The 22994-nt window shown below is 34.4% G+C and overlaps 1 protein-coding gene across 1 annotated transcript in view; it reads right to left on the reverse strand.

Annotated features, from left to right (window-relative positions):
- Positions 1 to 823: 823 nt before the first annotated feature.
- The window catches only part of LOC149555189 (alpha carbonic anhydrase 7-like), a 28176-nt gene continuing 6005 nt past the window's right edge, over positions 824 to 22994 (reverse strand). The window contains exons 2-8 of the mRNA XM_089829249.1: positions 16002 to 16114; positions 2718 to 2837; positions 2509 to 2613; positions 2114 to 2216; positions 1677 to 1846; positions 1242 to 1301; positions 824 to 886 (exon numbers count right to left, since the gene is read on the reverse strand). Of these exons, the coding sequence (XP_089685375.1) occupies positions 824 to 886; positions 1242 to 1301; positions 1677 to 1846; positions 2114 to 2216; positions 2509 to 2613; positions 2718 to 2837; positions 16002 to 16114 (734 nt within the window). The remainder of the gene's footprint in view (positions 887 to 1241; positions 1302 to 1676; positions 1847 to 2113; positions 2217 to 2508; positions 2614 to 2717; positions 2838 to 16001; positions 16115 to 22994) is intronic.

The following is a 22994-nucleotide window of genomic DNA, read 5'->3' on the forward strand; positions in this document are numbered from 1 at the left end:
CTACTTTGTTTATTATTTCCAAATTTCAAAATTTAAATTCAAATTTTTAATAATTCCCATAGGTTTTATTAACCATTGTGAATTAATATACACATTTTTGTTTGACTTGAATTTATGCATTTATATTTAAAGACAAAGACTAAGCTTTATACAAGTTAATAATCCAATTTACTCTACCAAACTCAATGAAGATAGATCTTTATAAAAAATCCCCATTAAATAAAAGAATTAAGAAATCAACTCACATATAAATAATTTTGACTAATCAAGAATTGCCTAAGAATCATTTGTGTTAATCATTAAACTTTCTTACCAAAACTTAGACCTTTAATTTTGATGAAAACTACACATATTTATTATACTTCTAAAAATTTAAAGAGTGTTACTATTGTCAAATACAATAACTTTATACTCTCATTTTTCTTTTAACATTTCACAACCATGAAGTATAGTAAAGTGCAATTATCAAGTCATACAAAGAATAAATGTTGTAAAAATAATGTAACATAATTATAACAATTGTAGAGATCTAATGTATTATTTCTTTCATCTTGTTTTGTTCCTATTTAATACAACATTATCAATACTTTCAATATGGTTGTGGTAGCTTTCAGCATTGACATTAATTGAATAACAAAATGTTAATTTTTGTAAAAAATTAGGTCAAATAAATATCAATATTAAAATTATTATCAAATGTCAATGCAATAGTTTTGTGTGTATGATAATATTGCCCACACTTATTATTTTTGTTTATTTCTAGTCTTACTGTATCCAGTCAATGCAATTGAGGACTACCCTAATAATTGTAGATTGGATTGTCCTAAGGATTGTAGATTTTCATAATTCTTCCATTTGTAGGTTGGATGGGTGGGCATTCAATTTGTATAAGTGCAAAAGTCATAACATATAATATTAACTATAGTAATCTTAAAGTTAATATAGAATGAGGAGATCATATTATCACAAAGTTAACTAGAAAATATATACTATACAAATATATTTCATTTAATTTAGAAAACAACATAATAGGAAATGATGTAATGATTGTTGAATCAATATCTTATCTTAATAAAAAATACAATTTAAAAATGAAGTAATTGCTTATTAAATATGTTCAACCTATGTTCTTAGTCTTCTTTTACTATGACAATATGATAAGAAGTGCAAGTGCAACTTTTTTATTATTAAATTTATTTATCTATAACATATATTCACAAGCATAAAGTAGAAAATTAGATATTTACATCATGTATGGCTGATTCTAGAGCTTTGACTTGTTCTTTATAGACTATACTAACCTATTTAGTACAAAGATTAATTTACAAAAGAAGGTATAAACATTTACACATAAAAATATCCAATATTTTAAGGTTTACAACTAGTAGAGTCAACATAAATCACAATTAATAAAAAAATGAATTATTATTTCTAAATATATTGAACTTTTGAAACTAAAAAATTATAAAGAAGACTACAATTATATATATATATATATATATATATATATATATATATATATATATATATATATATATATATATATATATATATATATATATATATATATATATATATATATATATATATATATATATATATATATATATATATATATATATATATATATATATATATATATATATATATATATATAAAGAAAAAAGACAACAAACCTTCTCAATAATGCTCCAAGTGACTCCTACTGTACAAGGTGGAGTGGTTAGAGATCTAATGTAGTGATAATATTCCTTGCTACCCATTTCAATATCATTAGGAGCAACCATACCCAAAGCTTCTTCTAGAGGCTCCTTATCGACAATGGAGACAATTTCATCTGCTAATTATAACAAAATAAAAGCACCACATACATCAAAAATGGTGTCAACGAGAGAAACCTTTCCTTCACAGACATGTAGCCACTTTCAATATTTTTTCCAATTCTTAAAATCTTTTAAAGAAGAATTCTAACCCTTTAGGTCGATTGATATGAGCTTTACTTCTGTTGCTTCCAAAATATTTGTAAGTCTATTTTCTACCATTGAATTGAAAATTTGATGACTGACTTGTATAGAGGATACATACAATAGATATATGGAATGCCAAGTTACCTTTGCAAGAAATGTATTAGGCTTTCCATAAGAATAAAAAATCGTATCAACTGCAAAACTATCATTTTCTGCTTGATGCACCATATGAATCTCTAGAGGATATCTGAACCAGTGCAATTTCATTTAATGAAAATCATATAGCTATAGCACTAAAAATAAAATAAAAACTTGATTCAAAGTGATCCTATTCCTTTTTCAAATAAAATTATTATATATAAAAAAAAAATCATACTATATGTTTTATGGAGGTCCTCCAAAAAATTTGTTTAGCTATTCAATATGAAAGCACAAGTCTTATAAGTTAATGGAGCCTTACACTCAAGATTATATCCTTGACAGACTCATAAAATCGAGTATACAAGCTTATGAATTGAAAAGAAAAGTTAAATGTTTAAATTTTCCTATCAATAAAATGCTCAACTGGGGAGTGCCAATGGCATTGATTAAGCCTATGGCCTTTTCCACCTATCATAATACTACCACCACCTGTAGGCCACTTCATCTAATTCAACATGACCATAGAAAAGAAACCACAATTTTAGTACCCTAGGTAAGTGAAAAATACAAAGCAATATCTTGAAAAAATGCAGAATTTCAATGGCAGACCATAATATCATGGCACCTGTTCTCAAGGGTTGCATTTGCAGGATCATAATTCTTTCGTGATTCTCCAAGATCAGGGGAAATTAAAGCCTGATTCTTCAATAAAGTGATGGGAGATTGATTCTATTGCAAAATTGTGAGAAATATATTAAAAAATTAATTTAATACTCACAACCCTAAACCTTAAATTTTACTTGTCACTTAGAAGTTGCTCAGCACATGAAGGTGTCGAGTGCTAGTTTTACTCGGCACTTGAAGGTGCCGAGTGATAGATTTCTTGGCACTTGATGGTGCCGAGTGGCAGGTTGCTTGGCACTTGATGGTGTCGAGTGACAGGCAATAGGTGCCGAGTGAGCTTGGCACACTATAGAAAATGCACGGCAACAAATGCTCGGCACTAATGGATGTCGAGTGAGCTCGGCTCACAAAGGAAATGCTTGACACCCACAACAAAGTGAAGAGGATGCCGAGTGTTCTATTCCAAACTGGAAAAATTATAACATGAGAAATTCAATGTGAATGCTTTCACCATTAAAACCAGAAAGCCAAAACTTTAACCTTTCAAACAAACTACTCAAATGCAACATACAAGGGAAGAGCAATGGATTTAAGTATGCCTGCTTGCCTTCTATTCAATCTTTGATATAAACTATTACAAAATCAGGGAGCATTCGGCTTGAACCAGAAAACCCTAAAATAACCCTAAACTGGTAAAACTTCAAACAACTTTAATACTTCAAAAAATGTTTAAACCTACAACTCTAATGGCTGCATACAATGGTGCCTGGAGCAATCATTGCTTCAATAGGATGAATCGAAACAATGACTTACAGAGAGAACAGGGGAAACACGTGCAACTGCAGGCACAAACTTCTTTTCTTCTCCCTTCTTCTACTCTACTCTCCTCTGCATTTTCTAATCTGCTTGATCTTACTGAATGAATGAATAATCATTCCTTTTTTCACATTCCATTTTCTCCCTCTTTTTTGATTTGAAAATCTCACCCACCGTATTTATGTTTTCTGTCTGTTCTGCTAGTCGTCAAGTGGTAGGTGGGCGTTTGGCTCCAGGGGCAAATGTCAACTACCGTATTAAATATTCCAATACTCCCCCTTTGTCCCAAGCCAAACAAAACAAGGATCACAACTGATTCACATCAACTACACCAAGACACTCTCTTAGGTGTACAAAAGTTCCAATGCCTAAAGGCTTAGTAAATATGTCTGCTAGCTGCTGCTCAGAATTACAAAATTCTATTTTGATATCCCCATTTTTCACCAGCTATCTGATGAAGTGATATCTGATTTCTATGTGTTTTCTTCTCCATGGAAGATGAGATTCTTGGACAATGCAATTGATGAGATGTTGTCACAATAAATTGTGGTTCCATCCTCTTTCCTTTCATTCAAATTTGTCAAGATCCTCCTTAGCCAAATTGCTTGACATGCTATTGCATTTGCTGCTATGTATTCAGCCTCTGTTGTAGATTGAGCAACAATAGGTTGCTTCTTGGATGCCCATGAAATTGCACCCGATCCCATATGAAACATGTATCTGGAAGTGCTCTTCCTATCATCTATACTTCCAGCCTAATCACTATCAGTATAACCAACCAAATTGAAATCATCATTTGTAGTATACAAAATTCCAAATCCCTTGGTACCTTTCACATACCTTAGGATCCTCTTTCCCGCTTACCAATGGGAATCCTTTGGTGTTTTCATAAATCTAGAAATCAGACTTACTGCATACGTTAGGTCTAGCCAAGTTGTAGTCAAAGACATTAAACTTCCAACCATACTCTTGTATAATGTTGGATCCACTCTCTTGCTAGAGTCTTCCTTGCTCAACTTTAGACCTATTGCTGTTGGTGTGGGGGCTGCCTTACTATTTTCTATTTTAAATCTATCCAAGATGTGCCCTGCATATTTTTCTTGAGAGATGAAAATGCCATCATGCATTTTTTTTACTTCTATGCCTAGAAAGTATTTCAAGAGACCTAGGTCTTTCATATCAAATTCACTTTTTATGACCTCTTTAAACTCACCAATTAGAGCCTTATCATTACCAGTAAAAATCAAGTCATCTACATACAAGACAACAATCAATACATTACCATTTGTTGCCTTGATGTAGAGAGTAGGCTCACAATTGCTTTTGCTAAAGCCATTGCTCATCAAATATGAGTCAATTCTACTATACCATGCTCTTGGAGCTTGCTTGAGCCCATAAAGAGCTCTCTTCAATCTATATACTTTGTTCTCTTCACCTGCAACTTCATAACCAGGTGGCTGCTCCACATATACTTCTTCTTTCAATACACCATTCATGAAGGCAGACTTCACATCCATTTGGTATACCTTCCATTTGTGCTGAGCTGCAATTGCTATGATAGCATGTACGGTTTCCATTCTTGCAACCGGGGCATATGTCTTATCATAATCTCTTCCATACTGCTATTTGTAGCCGTTGACTACCAGCCTTGCCTTATGCCTATCAATCTTGCCTTCAACATTGCATTTGGTCTTGTAGACCCATTTCACTCCAATCACATGTTTCTTGGGAGGCAATTCAGTTAGCTCCCATGTCTCATTTATTTATATAGCATCTATTTCCTCATTCATGGCCTTACACCATTTCTTCTCCTTAATAGCTTCTTCAAAATATATTGGATCACTATGAGAAAATAATGCAAAATTAACACTCTCATCATAATCTTCATACCTTTCATCTTGGTATATCTCTCTAAGACTCTTGGTCTTTCTTGGTAATAGGGAGGAGAGTCTTCACCATTGCTGCATTGCCGACTAGCTCGGTCTTCACTGTTACTCGACATTGACACTCGGTCATGCCTAGAGGAGCTCGACAATGACTGAACCTGCTTGCCTTTTCTTCTATTTTCTCCTTCTTGTTGTTGTTCATCAATGTCTTCTTCACTCATAATTGGTACTTTACTTGAAGTGCTTGGTGACTCATCAGTTTGACCATACCAAGACTGATTTTCAAGAAATTTTACATCTCTTGAAAGAGTCATCTTGTTGTTCAATGGGTCATACAATCTGTATGCCTTTGATTCTGAGCTATACCCTGTGAAGATGCACTTCACACCTTTGTCATCCAATTTTTGCATTTTCTCTTTAGACAAATGTGCATATGCGACACATCCAAACACCCTTAGGTGTTCAACTATCCATCTTCCTTGTGACCATGCTTCCATTAGAATTTTTTCATAGACTGCCTTTGTAGGAAACCTATTAATTAGGTAAATTGCTGTTGCCACAGCCTCTCCCCAAAATTCAATTGGGAGACCTTTCTCTTTCATCATGCTCCTTGCCATTTCAACAATGGTCCTGTTCTTTCTTTCAGCCACTCCATTCAGCTGTGGTGTATAGCTGGCTGTGAGCTCTTCCTTTATGCCATGTTTCCTGCAAAAGTTTACAAAAGAATTGGAGGTATACTACCCTCCTCTATCTGACCTTAGGACCTTGATATAGTGTCCACATTCTCTTTTAGCCCGGGCTTTAAATTCTACAAATTTATCAGATGCTTTAGATTTATTCTTTAAGAAATACACCCATGTCCTATGACTGAAATCATCTATGAATGTTATAAAATAAGTACTCCCCCCAATGGAAGTAACTTGCATAGGACTGACTAGGTCGGTATGCACTAACTCTAATGGATACCTATCCCTCCTAGAATTTTTAGAATTAAAGGGAAACCTATGTTGCTTACCCAAAATACAAGCCTCACACTTGTCACATGAATTTCCTATACGTGGCAAACCATCTAACATTCTTTTATTTGATAACAAATTTAAACCAGCATAGCCAAGATGACCATACTTGAGGTGCCATAGCTATGAGGGGTCTTCAATCACACTCTTTAGAGCTGATTGTGTGGGAGGTGTAGCACTAACTTGAGATGAGAAACATGTCTCAATCCTCAAGGGAAACATTCTGTTCTTTGTCATTTGAACTGCTGCAAGTAAGTTCTTGCTCCCATCTTTTTTATGAATGACACACATGCCATTCTCTATTAGCACTTTGTATCCATTTTGAATGAGCTGACCAATGCTCATCAAATTGTGCTTCATACCAGAGGCAAAATACGCATTTTGTATTTCTTTCTTCTCACCTTTCTTGGTGTGGACCATAATAGATCCTTTGCCCACAAATGGTAGGGTTCCATTGTTACCCATCTTAATTTCTGATTTGAAACTCTTGTCAATGAATGAAAACAAGGTTTCATTACTACTCATGTGGTTGCTACATCCACTATCGAGGTACCAAACCTCAGAGCTTCCTTCTTCACCAACATTACACATGATGAAGGTAATGTTTTCACTTTTCATATTCACGTCAGCCACATTTACTTGTTCTGACTGATCTTTTTGCTTCTTCCAACATTCATTTGCATAATACCCATATTTATGACAGTATTAGAATTCTACATTACTCTTATTTGAGTTGTAGTTTTTCTTACCTCCTCTTGAGGTAGTTTGTGAGCTACTTGCTCCATCTGCTCTTCCTGAGCTTTCTGCTACAACATTTCTTTGTCTTCCATTTCCTCGGCCTCTACCTCTTGAGTTTCTACCTGAGCCATTTCTTCCTCTCCCCCTTCCTCTTGGATTTGACTGAGCCTTGAATGCTTACTCTTGGGAAGAAGAAGATGTGGATCTATTGATCCTATTCTCACGGGTTTGAAGTGTACCCATTAACTCATCCATTGTCAAAACAGTGAGGTGTTTTGCCTCTTCTATGGTCATGACCAAATTGTCATATTTATGAGGTAAAATCCTCAATATCTTTTCCACTATCCTCTGCTCTTGATGGTCTTCTCCATTTGACTTCAGTTGGTTAATCACATTGGAGGTCCTTGAACTGAAGTCTGCAATTGATTCATTTTCCTTCATTTGAAGGCTCTCAAACTCCCTCCTTATGTTCTGTAGTTTTACAGTATGGACTTTATCAGTTCCCTTGAAATTTGTCTCAAGGATATCCCATGCTTCCTTTGCATAATTTGCAGCTGCAATCTTTGGGAAAATTGTCTCTATCATTGTTGCTTCAATAAGACTTAATGCCTTTGCATCTTTCCTCCTTGACTCTTTTAAATGAGTCTTCTATGCATTTGTGAGAGCAACATACTGAGTTGGGTCTGTCACATCATTGAACCCATTAACAAAAAACTCCCACAAATCATTTGCAACCATAATGGTTTTCATTTTCTTTGCCCATGTATCATAATTTTTTTCATTAAAGGATGGTGGCTGCTGCCATATCTTTCCTGCATCTCCTGCCATGTCAAATATCCCAAGAAAACAAATGCCCTAACTCACTATGGATGTGGGGCCTCAAAGCTTTGATACCATGTGAGAAATATATTAAAAAATTAATTTAATACTCACAACCCTAAACCTAAAATTTTACTCGGCACTTGAAGGTGCCAAATGACAGATTGCTCAGCATTTGATGGTGTCGAGTGGTAGGTTGTTCGGCACTTGATGGTGCCGAGTGATAGGCAACAAGTGCCGAGTGAGCTCGACACACAATAGAAAATGCACGGAAACAAATGCTCGGCACTAATGGATGCCGAGTGAGCTCGGCTCACAAAGGAAATGCTCAGCACCCACAACAAAGTGAAGAGGATGCCAAGTGTTCTATTCCAAACTAGAAAAATTATAACTTAGAGAAATTCAACGTGAATGCTTTCACCATTAAAACTAGAAAGCCAAAGCTTTAACCTTTCAAACAAACTACTCAAATGCAACATACAAGGGAAGAGAAATGGATTTAAGTATGCCTGCTTGCCTTCTATTCAATCTTTGATATAAACTATTACAAAATCTAGGAGCATTCGGCTTCAACTAGAAAATCCTAAAATAACCCTAAACTAGTAAAACTTCAAACAACTTTAATACTTCAAAAAACCTTTAAAATTGCAACTCTAAGGTTGCATAAAATGATGCTTGGAGCAATCACTGTTTCAACAGGACGAATCCAAAGAACAACTTACAGAGAGAACAGGGGAAACACGTGCAACTGCAGGCACAAACTTCTTTTCTTCTCCCTTCTTCTGCTCTGCTCTCCTCTGCAACTTCTAATCATTCCTTTTTTCACATTCCATTTTCCCCCTCTTTTCTGATTTGAAAATCTCACCCACCGTATTTATGTTTTCTGTCTGTTCTGCTAGTTGTCAGGTGGTAGGTGGTCGTTTGGCTCCAGGGGCAAACATGAACTACCATATTAAATATTCCAACAAAAATCACAATATTTAGGAATAAAATTTAAATGTCTCACAAAAGAATCTTTGTTTAAAATATTTTAGTATGAATGAATTTTAAATGTCTCACAAAGGAATCTCTGTTTAGAATATTTTAGTATGAAGAAAATCTAAATGTCTCACAAAAGAATCTCTGTTTATATAATAAATTTAAATTCAACAGCGTACGAGAACCAGGAAAGTAAAAGGAAGGAGGCTTGGAGTGAAAGTCTTTGTAAAAGACGTAAGGAATCCATGAAAATGTATGGTTAGGCTTGAAATTTTAGTTCTGTGGAAAAACCATATTATTGCATTTATTATTTCTTAGCAGACCACGGAAGAAGTCATCTCCGAGGGGTTGGAAGCATGTTTTTCAAGAGGTTTAGGTCATTGGCCTTTTTCTTCATTTCCTATTTCTTTCGTTTCACACGGGTCGGCAGAGGGCGTAAAGCCTTGGAAATTGTCGACCATAATATATCTCTATAACTATGGTTTTTTAAATTATGAAAATTGATAGCATTAATGTTACTTTTAACAATAGAATTATGATTCTAAAGTTGTTTTGGATTTAGGTAAAAGTTGATTTAAAAAAGTCTCAAATATGAAAGTATCATATTACAAAATATAATGGATGAAGATTAAGTCAATTCCTTTAGAAGTTTGGTCATCTGGATCTTGTTGCCTTGAGATCCTCCTCTTTATTCTTCGACACATCATTCAATTTGTTCTTATTCAGTTTGTCCCTCCTTATTTTGCACCCGAAGCTTCCTCTCATCGCTCTTCATCCTCGCCAGTCCTTGTTCTCGATGCATTCAATGTCCTTGTTGCTTTTACCAGTTATCAACTTTTGCACCAGCTCATGGATTTGCCTATCACTATCCCCAATGACTTTCTTCAACTCCTGCATTTGTCCCAGAATGTCATCATCCGCATTTGTCCTAGAATGTCATCATCCAACCTCTTCCTACCCTCAACTTCACTTTGCATATCAGTTTTTCTGCTGCCTATTTAATGACACTAATTTTGTTGTGCACCCAGTTATCAAAAGCAATAGAGGCCTCCACTTTCTCTTTTTCCTTGCAAAATTATTATTTTGTACTCCTTGGGTTAGAGTGCACTTAAAGTTGTTATTAGGGATGACTAATCATGTTTGAATAAAATGTAACTTATAGTTCTGAAAAGAAACCAATTGTGTTATGCAACATCACAATATTCAATTTATTCAATTATTAGATTCACAATATTTTTAGGGCCGATTTGGACACCTTGACAAAAAGTATGTTGATGTAGTATCATATTTTATAATGTAGTTCTGAAGCTTTAGTTATAAGTAGGAGAGGTGCAATGGAAATGATTTGAAAGCTCAATGTAAGATTTGTGAATTTAGGGTGCTCAAGGACTAGGTCATCTTCTGTAATCATGAGGTAGTTTTAACTAGTATGGAGTTTGGGTTTTGATTATTTAGGTTGTTGGGATGCATGTTGGGTCAATGACAAGGAAATTCATGAATTATTTGATTTTTTTTTTTTTGATCAGTTATTTGAATTATTTATTATTATTTTCCTTTAATTCATTTTATGGTATGAGAACACAAGTTGTATTATTTATCTATCTAATTTCATGTGTTAATACCTTGATTGTATTACTACATTTGACATCTTGTTAACCCTAATTTTAACCATGACCAATTCCAAAAAAAATTCCACTAGAACCTTTGAAATGGGAATCTTCAAGTTGAAAACATCTCCAATCATTTGAAAATTGTACACCTATTATCATCTTGGAGAAAATTTATGTTGTTTCAATCTATATGAACACATTCTCCCTTCGTGTACCTTGGTAGTATCAATAAGACATGATAATAGAGTGACAATTTATGATTGTACTATATTTATATGTAAAATCAAGAAATTATAGGTTGACAACAGTTCTTTGAAATTTTAAAGTGCTTAAAGTCAACTTTGACTATTTAATACTTTTAAACTATGAATCAAATCTTAATATGTAATATTTATACCATCTGTTTAAACATAATGCAAGGTTGTCCACTTCTTCATCAATGTTCATTCAGTTTACATTCAGTTTACAGGATTCTTTAAAAAGCCATTGCCTCCAAATAATAAAAGGCTGATTTCAATTCACACATTTATTGGAGAAATCGATAGTTCACCCACATTGCAAAGTTATCAAACTTGCTAAATCTATATACAATGTGGAGAAGTTGCATCAAAAGCTGGCACACTTTATAAAAGTTGGGGATATTTTAATTCATCGAATATATGGAAACTTATTTGTGAACTTCCTCCTTCGTTCCTTATATCAAGTATTGGGATAATTTAAGGCCTAATTTTCGATAGAAGTTATGAAGCTAACATCAAAGAGAAAGTTTAACATTTGCGAGCTCATCATATATCTATGGCTTCGGCATTATCACCAATGAAAGTTAGCGAGGTTTGCCAAGTGTTCCTTTTGCACATGTAAAGATGGATGGCAACACCAAATACTATATATTTGAAAGTAGCTGATTACAAAGAAGAGTCTTGGATGTTAAAAATTAACATCAGTCTCTTTGCAAACTTTTGAAAGTATCGTAAGATTCTTAGACGTTGAACATGAAGAGCGTGTTATCAGTGAATTGGAAAAAGCTATGTCTTAGTGCCAAATCACTGATTGAGATAAGTCATATGTCATCGACAACTTAATTAATTTAGCAAAGGGCCATGAAAATATTATAACTAAACAACGAGACGTGCATGATAAATGCATGCTACACAAGAAAATGTACATTGCAGATAAGCGTAATGAATTGCGGTGAAGAGAGCACATGTTTGACAGAAAATGACCAGAAGATCATTGTGAGAAATGTTAGAAGAGTTTGTGAAACTATTAAACAAATGCAATTTCCAAATTTCCATATGGGGACTTTTGAAAAAAAGTCATGAACGATGATTAAGAAGCTGCTCATAGAAATGCATCCTGATACAAACAGTCGCCTCCCTACCCATGTCATCATCATAATTGTTTTCAACATCCACCAAAACATAATGAAGGGTTTCATTGAAAAAATACTTGGTTGAATTTGCTCTCAGATTGATGCGTGCAAAACAACGGTTGATAGAATGTGGCAAAGAGATGATATTTAAAAGAATGAAATGAAGTGACTGCAGGAGGTGCACAACATGCACGTGCGTACACATATATAAAGAGAAGATACAAATTTATTTGGAAGAAATTAAATAGTACATAGAAAACAGTCTAAGGCTCATTTGAGGATGGCCACTCTTAAATATCACATACTAAGTTATAGATAGTCTAGGAATCAAGCCTTGGTGTATGATGTCTAAGCCATTCGCTCCAAGACAAACAAGACAAGCACAAATAGTTATTAAGTAAACAACTCTAAAAGGAGCAATTACAAGTTTTTATCACCCCTAACCAACTTTACTAAATTCTCTAAAAATATGGAGGAAGAGCCTCCCAGTTAAATAATCAAAATATATCTATCAAGTTGTTAGACATTATGGTATTGGCTATAGATGCAATTTTCTTGATCTTGTTTCTACTTCCCTTTGGGAAGAAATGATAACTCCATTAGTGGTAGAAACCATTGATGGTGTCATTGCTAGAGTCCTCTCCCATACCAACTATTTGGTGAGAAGGTAGAACTCAATCAAACTTATGATATTGATTGCAATCGGCTACTCTATCATACCCCAGACCAAAATCAATAGGAAGATATATATATAATTGACTTTGAGACCCAAACATATCTCAATGTATGATTATTGTGTAGAATATAATAGAATCTAGTTGTTATTAAGATAACAACCATATGCTACAAGGAATTGAGGGTATATCATGGAAGTTCTCTCAGGAATGGTGCTATGTAACTTGATATGCACTCACCTAGACCATTTTTGTGTAATTTGGGAAGACCTCTCATTTGATGATATCCTTAGAGACACAGATGTGGATCATGGCTAAGGGTCCACATCAACGAAGACCCCATCTCTTAACTCATGAAAAATATGCTCTATAACTGATGGTGTAAAAGAACTATGAAAACTCATGCGTGCACTCAACTTAAAACTCATGTGTGCTATATATTTTGCTTTGTATACTCTCATGAGATCTACTAATAACATCTCACAATCAACCAATCTTTATGATAGAAAATTGGAATATATTGTTGGATTAACCGCCAACATTCTCCTTTTGGATTAATGTCTTGGCTTAACTGCATCCTATGTTCTATAAGTCATGCGGTTGTATTGGGTGTTAATAATTCAATCTTTTGACGTAATGGAAAACATGATGGCAAACACTATATTGATAACAAGTGGCATTAGAGTTTTGTCAAATTTGAATCTCCTTAAGAAACATTGAGGGGGATTGTTGGACTAACTACCAATATTCCCCTTCATGATTCACAATGTAACTTAACCACCTCCTCTATTCTATAAGCCACGTGGTTGTATGGGGTGTTAATCAGTTGATCTTTTGGTGCAATGATAAACACAATGACTAACATATACTATGAATGTATAGTATATGAGGTGCATCAAGTGTGTGACCTTGAGGTGCATCATCCCAAGTTGTGTCACCCTAGGGTGTATTGCCAAGATGTGCATACGTGTGATTATATGTGGTCATCTAGGGGTAACATGTGTTAAATGTTAAAAAATAAGTCGATACATTACATGTGCCTGTAAAGTGAAAATATTTATTTAATATAAAACTATGTTATTAACTATAAACAAATATTGAAGTCTAAAATTATACATGTACAAATATAAATGATGGATATAACAATGAGAAGAGGGAGAGAGTGGAGTTGTGTGTGTGTGTGTGTGTGTGTGTGCGATAGAGAGAGAGAGAGAGAGAGAGAGAGAGAGAGAGAGAGAGAGAGAGAGTCTTATGGGAATTAAGAGAGTGTAAGAAATATGAAGAAGAATTATAAGGACACAGATGATTTCAATACTTTTTTGTGTACTATGCACATGTGTGATGTAAAATATGATGTATTTATGATGATTATATACTTTTAGCATGTGTGATGCAAGATGCATTAGTCATGCATATGTGATATATAGTAAAAATATGAAGATGTAGGATCTAATGGTTTAGAATGGGGTTATATGAGATGCCATACATGCACACAATAATCTAATCATGATTCAACCACATTTTCTTGAAATAAAGATCAATTAGTAATATAAATTACAACTAAGTGTAATTAATATGATAATACAAGTATGGAGAGAGTCTTAATTGGATTAAGAGGGAGTAAACAAATTAATGAAGAGGAGCGTGAGAGATTGAAAAGACTCTTAAGGGTTGGGTAGAGAGAGAGAACATCTTGAGAGGTGGAGAGAGAGTAAGGGGATTAAGAGGGAGTTAAGAAAATAAGAGAGAGAGTTAAGAAAATAAGAAAGGGGATTGCGAGAGAGTTAAGAAAATAATAAGGGGATTGAGAGAATTTTTAAGAGAGCCTTAAATGGAGGGAGAGAGATGGAGGGAGTGTGAAAATATTAAGGGGGAGTTGGTGGAGGGGGGTGGGCGATGTATAAAATAGTCTCAAGGAGAGGGGAGAGAGTGAAAGAGAGATTGTGTGTGTGTGTGTGTGTGTGTGTGTGTGTGTGTGTGTGTGTGTGTGTGTGTGTGTGTGTGCGTGTGTGTGTGAGGGAAACATTGAGAAGGGCATTGTGTTCATGAGTACACATGTTTAATAAAAATAAATTTAAGTATATATTGTTAAACAATTTCTAAAGTTCATATAATATGTAATATTTTAAAATAGAAAAATTGAGCCATACCTATACACAATTAATTAATATTTAAGTTTTTCCCAAAGTTTTCTATATGTGTTTCTCTAAATTTTCCTAAGGTTTCAAAATCTACTAATAATTTTAAAATAAAAATAATTATAAATTTCTAGAAACAAAAGTTATAGATATAACTATGTTGAGGAAAAAGCGATACACATACAAATTGTAATGTCCCATTTCCAAGTCCATCATGATTGATGTGTTTTAAATGAATTCTAATATTCATATTAGACATTTTTTTGATGAATAGGACCCCTTCCTTATATTAAAAAAAAATACAATAAAGTTACATATTCACAAAAAAAGGGGTTGGCTGAAACAGGATCACCCACGAGTTCATACAATCCAAATGTTATAGATATTATCTAAGTTGCCTATACACAATCTGTGGACTCCCTCAAAGTTTATAGGTTCAAACCCATTTCAAGAAGATTTACGGGATGCTGATCCCCACCCTTCCATTGTTAAGATCCACTAGGTTAGATTAATAAAATCCCCTCCTTGATAATATTATACACTTTGATAATGATAATGATAGAGATTATCTTTAGGTTTAAGAAGTAGACCTCACATATAATCAAGTTTCTTAGATACCAATCCTCAATTGAAGTTCCCTCAACGTTTACAGGTCGAAGTCCATTTCACAAAGATGTACATAATGCTGACTCCCACCCTCAATTGGGAAAACCATTGAGTGAATTTTACTTGAGCTTCTCTTTAATTACACTTTAGAAACCCTTTGTATATTCAAGGCAATAACATAGAAATAAATGATTATTCATAATATTGATGATTGTCAAAATAACAATACAATGAATTTATTCTATTTCTTTGACATATATTATCAAATCTATTTGTAACGATATAAAGAATGCCACACACATGTATATATATGTTAGTTTTTATAATTATAATATTAAAAATACTAATTATTTATATTAGTTTTAAATATATTGGTTATAATTCAATATAGTCTTAGCTATATAAATAATGTGTTCATAAATTCCCCCTTAAATCTTGAGGCTGACAACCGTATATATGAATTTTCATATACGATTTTGTTATAGGTAATATTTGTGTGGAATATTCTCTTCAATTAATAATTAATGTTAATGAGCTGGAGGATGACAATGAAGCCTCTGTAGAATTCGATTTGATTCCATTGGCAACCATGAATTATCATGTGAGCACCAAATACCTTCCCACAGCTCAATCCCATATTGCAGACCATGCACACATGTGTTGAACATGATGTGCACTGGTAGTCATTAATTTCTGTGCGATTTACGCCCCATTTTCCTATTTCTGATTCTAGATCAGCATCCCAGTCATATTATCTATAAAAATTGACAGGTAGACTATTTCCAGGTTGAGTTCCAGACCAATTGCTTGGGCACAAAGATGATTCATGCACCCGTTGCCGAAAAAGGGGAATGTTCTAATTTTTCTAATAAGGTCCCTCTTTTTTTCAAATAACTTAGAACCATTTCCATATGGAAAACAATTATTTAATATGACTAAATTTGTTGTCCTTGATTGATATGTTAGGTAATTCATGATGAGGAAAGACTAATAACATCATGTAAGCTATCAAACAGGTAATGTATGCAAAATTACTATGATTAATATATGGAAAGTGTTAAGATATGTTGGGAAGATGCAACATGTTTGACGAGTTCAATCATTTTTTCAAATCATAAAAAAATCTACAACTATTTTGTGTTATGCAATATTAGAAAAGAGCTAAGTTGTTCTAAGTTTATAATCAAATACAACTATATCTTATCTCAATGGTGCAACCTCCCTCTATTAATTTTATATTGTTTAAATTCATCTTCGAAATGATTTATTTATTAAGTCATTGGAACCATAATGTGAAATGGTCTATTTATTATGTTATTGAATCGGGATCATATGAAATTTGTAATGAAAATCTGAATATGGATAGGAAGGGACACGGGAAGGTAAACGGTTGTAATTGTTTCAAGTTGTCTTTAAAAGAAAGACATTATTGTAATAGCGGGGAGAGATTGACAGAGTGGTTAGAGGAATAAGGAATAGGTTGTGAGAGGAAATTGGGCTCTCTGGTTTTAACCAGAGAGCCATTGATGTTTTGTTGGCTTTGACATTAAACGAAATGTATTTTTATCAAGTCTTTATGTTTCCTTCTATCGGTTTTTGATCTCTGTCAGGAAGGTTATAACATTGAACATGAATTGGTTTTTCTCTATTGTTATTTGCAAGAAGTGTAAATGATTTGTTTTTATGTCATGACAGACTGAAGGAATGGTAATGGTAATGGTTTTATATAAAAAGATAATGAGATAAATAGATTTGAAGATTACTCAATGCCCTCTCCTCATCACTTGACAACCATCCATGACTCAAAAACTAATTCTAGAAGGGAAATGCCTCATAAATTTTATAAAGATGTAATCTTGTTATGACCCTTATAGATAAACAGAGGAATTTCGTAGGATGTTGCAATTTCTCTGGTACACATGTATGCAAAATGTGGAAGTACAACCAAGGCCAATAAATTGTTTGACAGAATGACTCTAAAGAAAATTCATTTTGTGAAATGCTCTATAGTTGCGGGATATTCACAAAATGGACTAGTTGTAAAGGCTTCAAAATTTTTCAAGAAAATTGTCTTAAGAACCCATTTCAACAATGTTCAAACATTTCCAAATTAAGCACACAACAAAGAATAGAAATCAAAATGTTTTGAACAAATAAGTTTCTAAAAGAAATAATCACAGTATTTGGCAATAAACAAAACCACCATGGTGGGGATAAATGTCATATTGCCATGTAATTAAAATGAATAGAAGACAAAGATAATTGTATTTGCGATCCTTTCCCAAAACAAATGATTGATGCAAAATTATATCATAAAGACTAGAAAACTATATTTCAGGATTTTAGCCTACATATTTATTTATGCCTTATTTGATACCATTACAAAGAAAATGGAAATGAAAGATATACTTGATTAGTTAAGTGATAAAAGACATTTTCATTTTAATTGAAATGCACTAGAACTGATCCAAGAATTCAGAGGGACAAATATGAAATGGTACCATACAAGCTTCTTCCTTCTTCATTCTAAAATGAAATCCCTATTTAACATAAATACACTATTGAAATATAAAACTAAAAAATTCTAATCCTAATAATTTAGTTCAACTATTTGATCTCAATCAAGGGAAAAAACAAATTTAGGCTTTTGTTGCATCATTTAAGCTCCAAAAAAAGGAAGGAGGATGAAATGCTTTGCAAGTTGTAAACAACCATTGAAATGCTTTTCAAGTTGTAAACAACCATGTCACCAAATGTTAAAAATTATATCACCATGCAATCCATCATATATGGTAGCTTGTTGACACATTTTCAAAATGGTTGATCTTGAGAAACTATCGACTATAGACTCGCACATGTTCTTGGTGCAAGCATTATTTAAATGGTATTCAAAACTCCATGAATGTTGTTATAATCTGAAAGGTGACAATTTTATCACCATTTACTAAATAATGTTTAATAGATCAAGACATTAAACGAAGCTTTCACTTTTTAGTTCCTGCCATTGCATGGCAGAACTATTTGCCTAGGGTTAGATATAATTCGTTATTAAATTTTTGGCAAAGAGCCAATAACGTATGGTCATTAGTGCTTTGGCAATGTTAATTTGCAAAGTACCTAAGCAAAAGCAGCATGAGTTTTATCCATCTCTAACCAATTTCACAAGTGTCCTCTTCCTCGGGTACCTTTTGAATACTTGCAAAGGTTTCTATGCTCAAAAAGGCACCATCCTAATGTGGTCGCATCAGAAATACCTAGTTCCTAGGGCAGAAAATATATGCATTTCGGACAAACTTTTCTTCGATGCCAATTACCCGCACTTGCAATTGCCAAATGGCTTCTTGCATGGTTTCCCCCATGCAGATGATCCATGTGGAAAGCTCTACAACCCATGCTCATAGATTTAGGCGAGAGGGCATTGAAGCAAAATAAAAAAATGTCTTTCACTGAAACTATTTCAGAGCTATTTTTGTTGTTTTCCTTTGGCATGTGTTGGATAGATTACAAAAAAAGTCATGAGTTGGGTGTTTTAATATAAGGCGCCGAAGTTCTCCAGGCTTTTACTACTGCAACTCACAAAGACCAGATCATTCTTTACCCCTACTAGGTATGGCGTCAAATGACACTTCATTCTATATGTTGGTCGAAAAAGTAGTACACAATCCTTGCTGTCAGACTCACCCTCTTCTTAATCTAGGGTTTTTCAGTCTTCTCAGTCTATTCATTAATTTATGGTGTGCTTAGAAAAATCATTTCTCCTCCTGCCTCCATTATCGATATTTGGATAATTCATGTGCTTATGTGCTGATTCATTCTCGATGGTAACAATGCTTGGGTTCGAATGTTGAAATGTGATCAGACCTCGTCGTCGGGCTTAGCTGGGTTAAGATCAGGTCGGCATGGCTCGTTCATAGCAAAGATCACCCTTCTTTGCTTTCTCATGACCTGCATGTCTAATGCTCTCCCTCTTGGAACTACTCTTGCCCTATTATTCTTACTCAAATGGGCTTATTGAAACAAATAGTAAAACACACAGAGACTCTAATTAATGGAGAGAGAAAGTAATTTTAATTGTCTTATTTGAACTGAATGAAAATTGTGGGAATCCACTTGTAATTTGCATGTTTAGCCCATTTGTAACTGTGTATTGAATCCAATCCACTTGTAATTTGCATGTTTAGCCCATTTGTAACTGCGTATTGAATCCAATCCAACTGCTATTTTAGCATGAAGGAAAACATCAATTTTTCTTTTAGTCGTGGAGTTTTCTTTTCAGAATTCCATGTCATATTGGGTCCCAATGTTTTGTAGGTTTTTTTTATCATGAATTAGTGGGAAAAACACTGAAACTGCTTCTTCAAGAATGATTTTTGTTTCTTTTGTGACCTGCCACATGGTAATTAGTAAAGGCATAAATTTTAATTTTTTAGGTACAACAAATGAGGTAGGTTAAATCTGAACTAAATTTCTTTAGGTGATAAATATTGGATACAATATTCACTTTGTAGTCTAAGCTATTGAATTAAGCTACAATTGTCAAATTTGGGTTAATGTCTATTGCTAATGAGTGGCAAGAAAATAATGTTTTCAAATAGTGAGTGGCAAGAAAGATCCTAACTGTTGTTGGAATATTTAATACGGCAGTTGACATTTGCCCCTCGAGCCAAACGCCCACCTACCACTTGACGACCAGCAGAACAGACAGAAGACATAAATATGGTGGGTGAGTTTTTTCAAATTCTGAAAAGAGGGAGAAACTGAAAGATATGACTTTTATTCATTCATTCAGCAGAGTTTGCAGATCAAGTAGATAAGAGAGAAGTTGCAGAGCTAAGCAGAGAAGGAAGAAGGAAAGAAGTTTGTGCCTACAGTTGCACGTATTTTCCTTGTTCACTCTGTAAGTTTGTTGTTGTTTGGATTTGTCCTATTGAAGCAGTGATTGCTCCAGGCACCTTTGTATGCAGCCATTAGAGTTGAAGGTTTAAAAGTTTATTGAAGTTTGAAGCATTATCAGTTTAGGGTTATTTTAGGATTTTCTGGTTGAAGCCAAATGCTCCCAGATTTTGTAATAGTTTAATGAAAGATTGAATAGAAAGCAAGCAAGCATACTTGAATCTATCTTCATCTTCTATTCATTGCATTTGAGAAACTTGGTTGAAAGGTTAAAGCTCGGCTCTCTGGTTTTAATCGTGAAAGCATTCACATTAGATTGTTTCTAAGTTATAAATTTTATTAGTTGGAGCCAACCTTACTCGGCATCCATTGTCTTCTTTGAGTGCTGAGCTAACTTGGTATCTATTGCATCCTCCTTCCTGTGCTGAGCATTGCCTTTTGTGTGCCGAGCTAACTCGACACCTATTTTCTATCTATCACTCAGCACCTATTTTTTCTGGCACTCAGCACCTTCAGGTGCCGACCAAAACTGGCACTCGACACCTTTATGTGCCAAGCACTTTTTCAAGTGCCGAGTAAAATTTTAGGTTTAGGGTTGTGAGTTGAAATTTAAATTTATAATATTTCTCACATGGTATCAGAGTTTTGAGGCCCCACATCCACAGTGAGTTAGGGCATTTGTTTTCTTAGGATATTTGACATGGCAAGGGATGCAGGAAAGATATGGCAGCAACCACCATCCTTCAATGGATAGAATTATGATACATGGGCAAAGAAGATGAAGACTATAATGGTTGCAAATGATTTGTGGGAGTTTTTAGTTAATGGATTCAATGACGTGATTGATCCAACTCAGTATGCTACCCTCACAAATGCACAAAAAACTCATTTGAAAGAGTCAAGGAGGAAGGATGCTAAGGCATTAAGTCTTATTGAAGCAGCAATGATAGAGACAGTATTCCAAAGATTGCAGCAACAAATTATGCAAAGGAAGCATGGGATATCCTTGAGACAAACTTCAAGGGGACTGCTAAAGTCCGTACAGTAAAGCTATAGAACATCAGGAGGGAGTTTGAGAACCTTCAGATGAAGGAAGATGAATTAGTTGCAGACTTCTGTTCAGGGACTTCCAATATAATTAATCAATTGAAGTCAAATGGAGAAGACTATCAAGAGTAGAGGATAGTGGAGAAGATATTGAGGAGTTTACCTCATAAATATGACAATTTGGTCATGACCATAGAAGAGGCAAAAGACCTCACTGTTTTGACAATGGATGAGTTGATGGGTTCTCTTCAAACCCATGAGCATAGGATCAACAGATCTACTTCTTCATCTTCCCAAGAGCAAGCATTCAAGGCTCAGTGAAATCCAAGAGGAAAGGGGAGAGGAAGAAATGGCTCAGGTAGAAACTCTAGAGGTAGAGGCCGAAGAAATGGAGGACAAAGAAATGCTGCAACAGAAAGCTTAGGAAGAGCAGATGGAGCAAGTAGCTCACAAAATACTTCAAGAGGAGGTAAGAAAAAATACAACTCAAATAAGAGTAATGTAGAATGCTACTACTGCCATAAATATGGGCATTATGCAAATGAATGCTGGAAGAAGCAGAATGATCAATCAGGACAAGCAAATGTGGCTGATGTGAACATAAGAAGTGGACCCAATGCTGCTGCCTTCATCATGTGTAATGTTGGTGAAGAAGGAAGCCCTAAGGTTTGGTTCCTCGACAGTGAATGTAGCAACCACATGAGTGGTAATGAAACCTTGTTCTCATTCATTGACAAGAGTTTCGAATTAGAAATTAAGATGGGTAATAATGGAACCCTACCAGTTGTTGGCAAAGGGTCTATTATGGTCTGCACCAAGAAAGGTGAGAAGAAAGAAATAAAAAATGTGTATTTCACCCCTGGTATAAAGCACAATTTGGTGAGAATTGGTCAGCTTATTCAAAATGGATATAAACTGTTGATGGAGAATGATAGTTGTATCATTCATGAAAAGGATGGGAGCAAGAACTTACTTGTAGCAGTTCAGATGACAAAGAACAGAATGTTTCCCTTGAGGATTGAGACATGTTTCTCATCTCAAGTTCGTGCTGCACCTCCCACACAGTCAGCTCTAAGGAGTGTGATTGAAGACCCCTCACGGCTATGGTACCTCAAGTATGGTCATCTAGGCTATGCTAATTTAAATTTATTGTCAAATAAAAGAATGGTAGATGGTTTGCCACGTGTAGGAAATTCTCGTGACAAGTGTGAGGCTTGTATTTTGGGTAAGCAACATAGGCTTCCCTTTAATTCTAAAAATTCTAGGAGTGCTAGATATCCATTAGAGTTAGTGCATACCGACCTAGTCGGTCCTATGCAAGTTACTTCCATTGGGGGGAGTACTTATTTCATGACATTCAATGATGATTTCAGTCATAGGACATGGGTGTATTTCTTAAAGAATAAATCTGAAGCATTTGATAAATTTGTAGAATTTAAATCCTAGGCTAAAAGAGAATGTGGACACTATATCAAGGTCCTTAGATCAAATAGAGGAGGGGAGTATACCTCCAATTCTTTTGTAAACTTTTGCAGGAAACATGGCATAAAGAAAGAGCTCACAGCCAGCTATACACCACAACAGAATGGAGTGGCTGAAAGAAAGAACAAGACCATTGTTGAAATGGCAAGGAGCATAATGAAAGAGAAAGGTCTCCCAACTGAATTTT

This window comes from Cupressus sempervirens, chromosome 5, assembly GCF_028749045.1.
Source record: "Cupressus sempervirens isolate cs-2001-9-10 chromosome 5, ASM2874904v1, whole genome shotgun sequence".
Classification (NCBI taxonomy): Eukaryota; Viridiplantae; Streptophyta; class Pinopsida; order Cupressales; family Cupressaceae; genus Cupressus; species Cupressus sempervirens.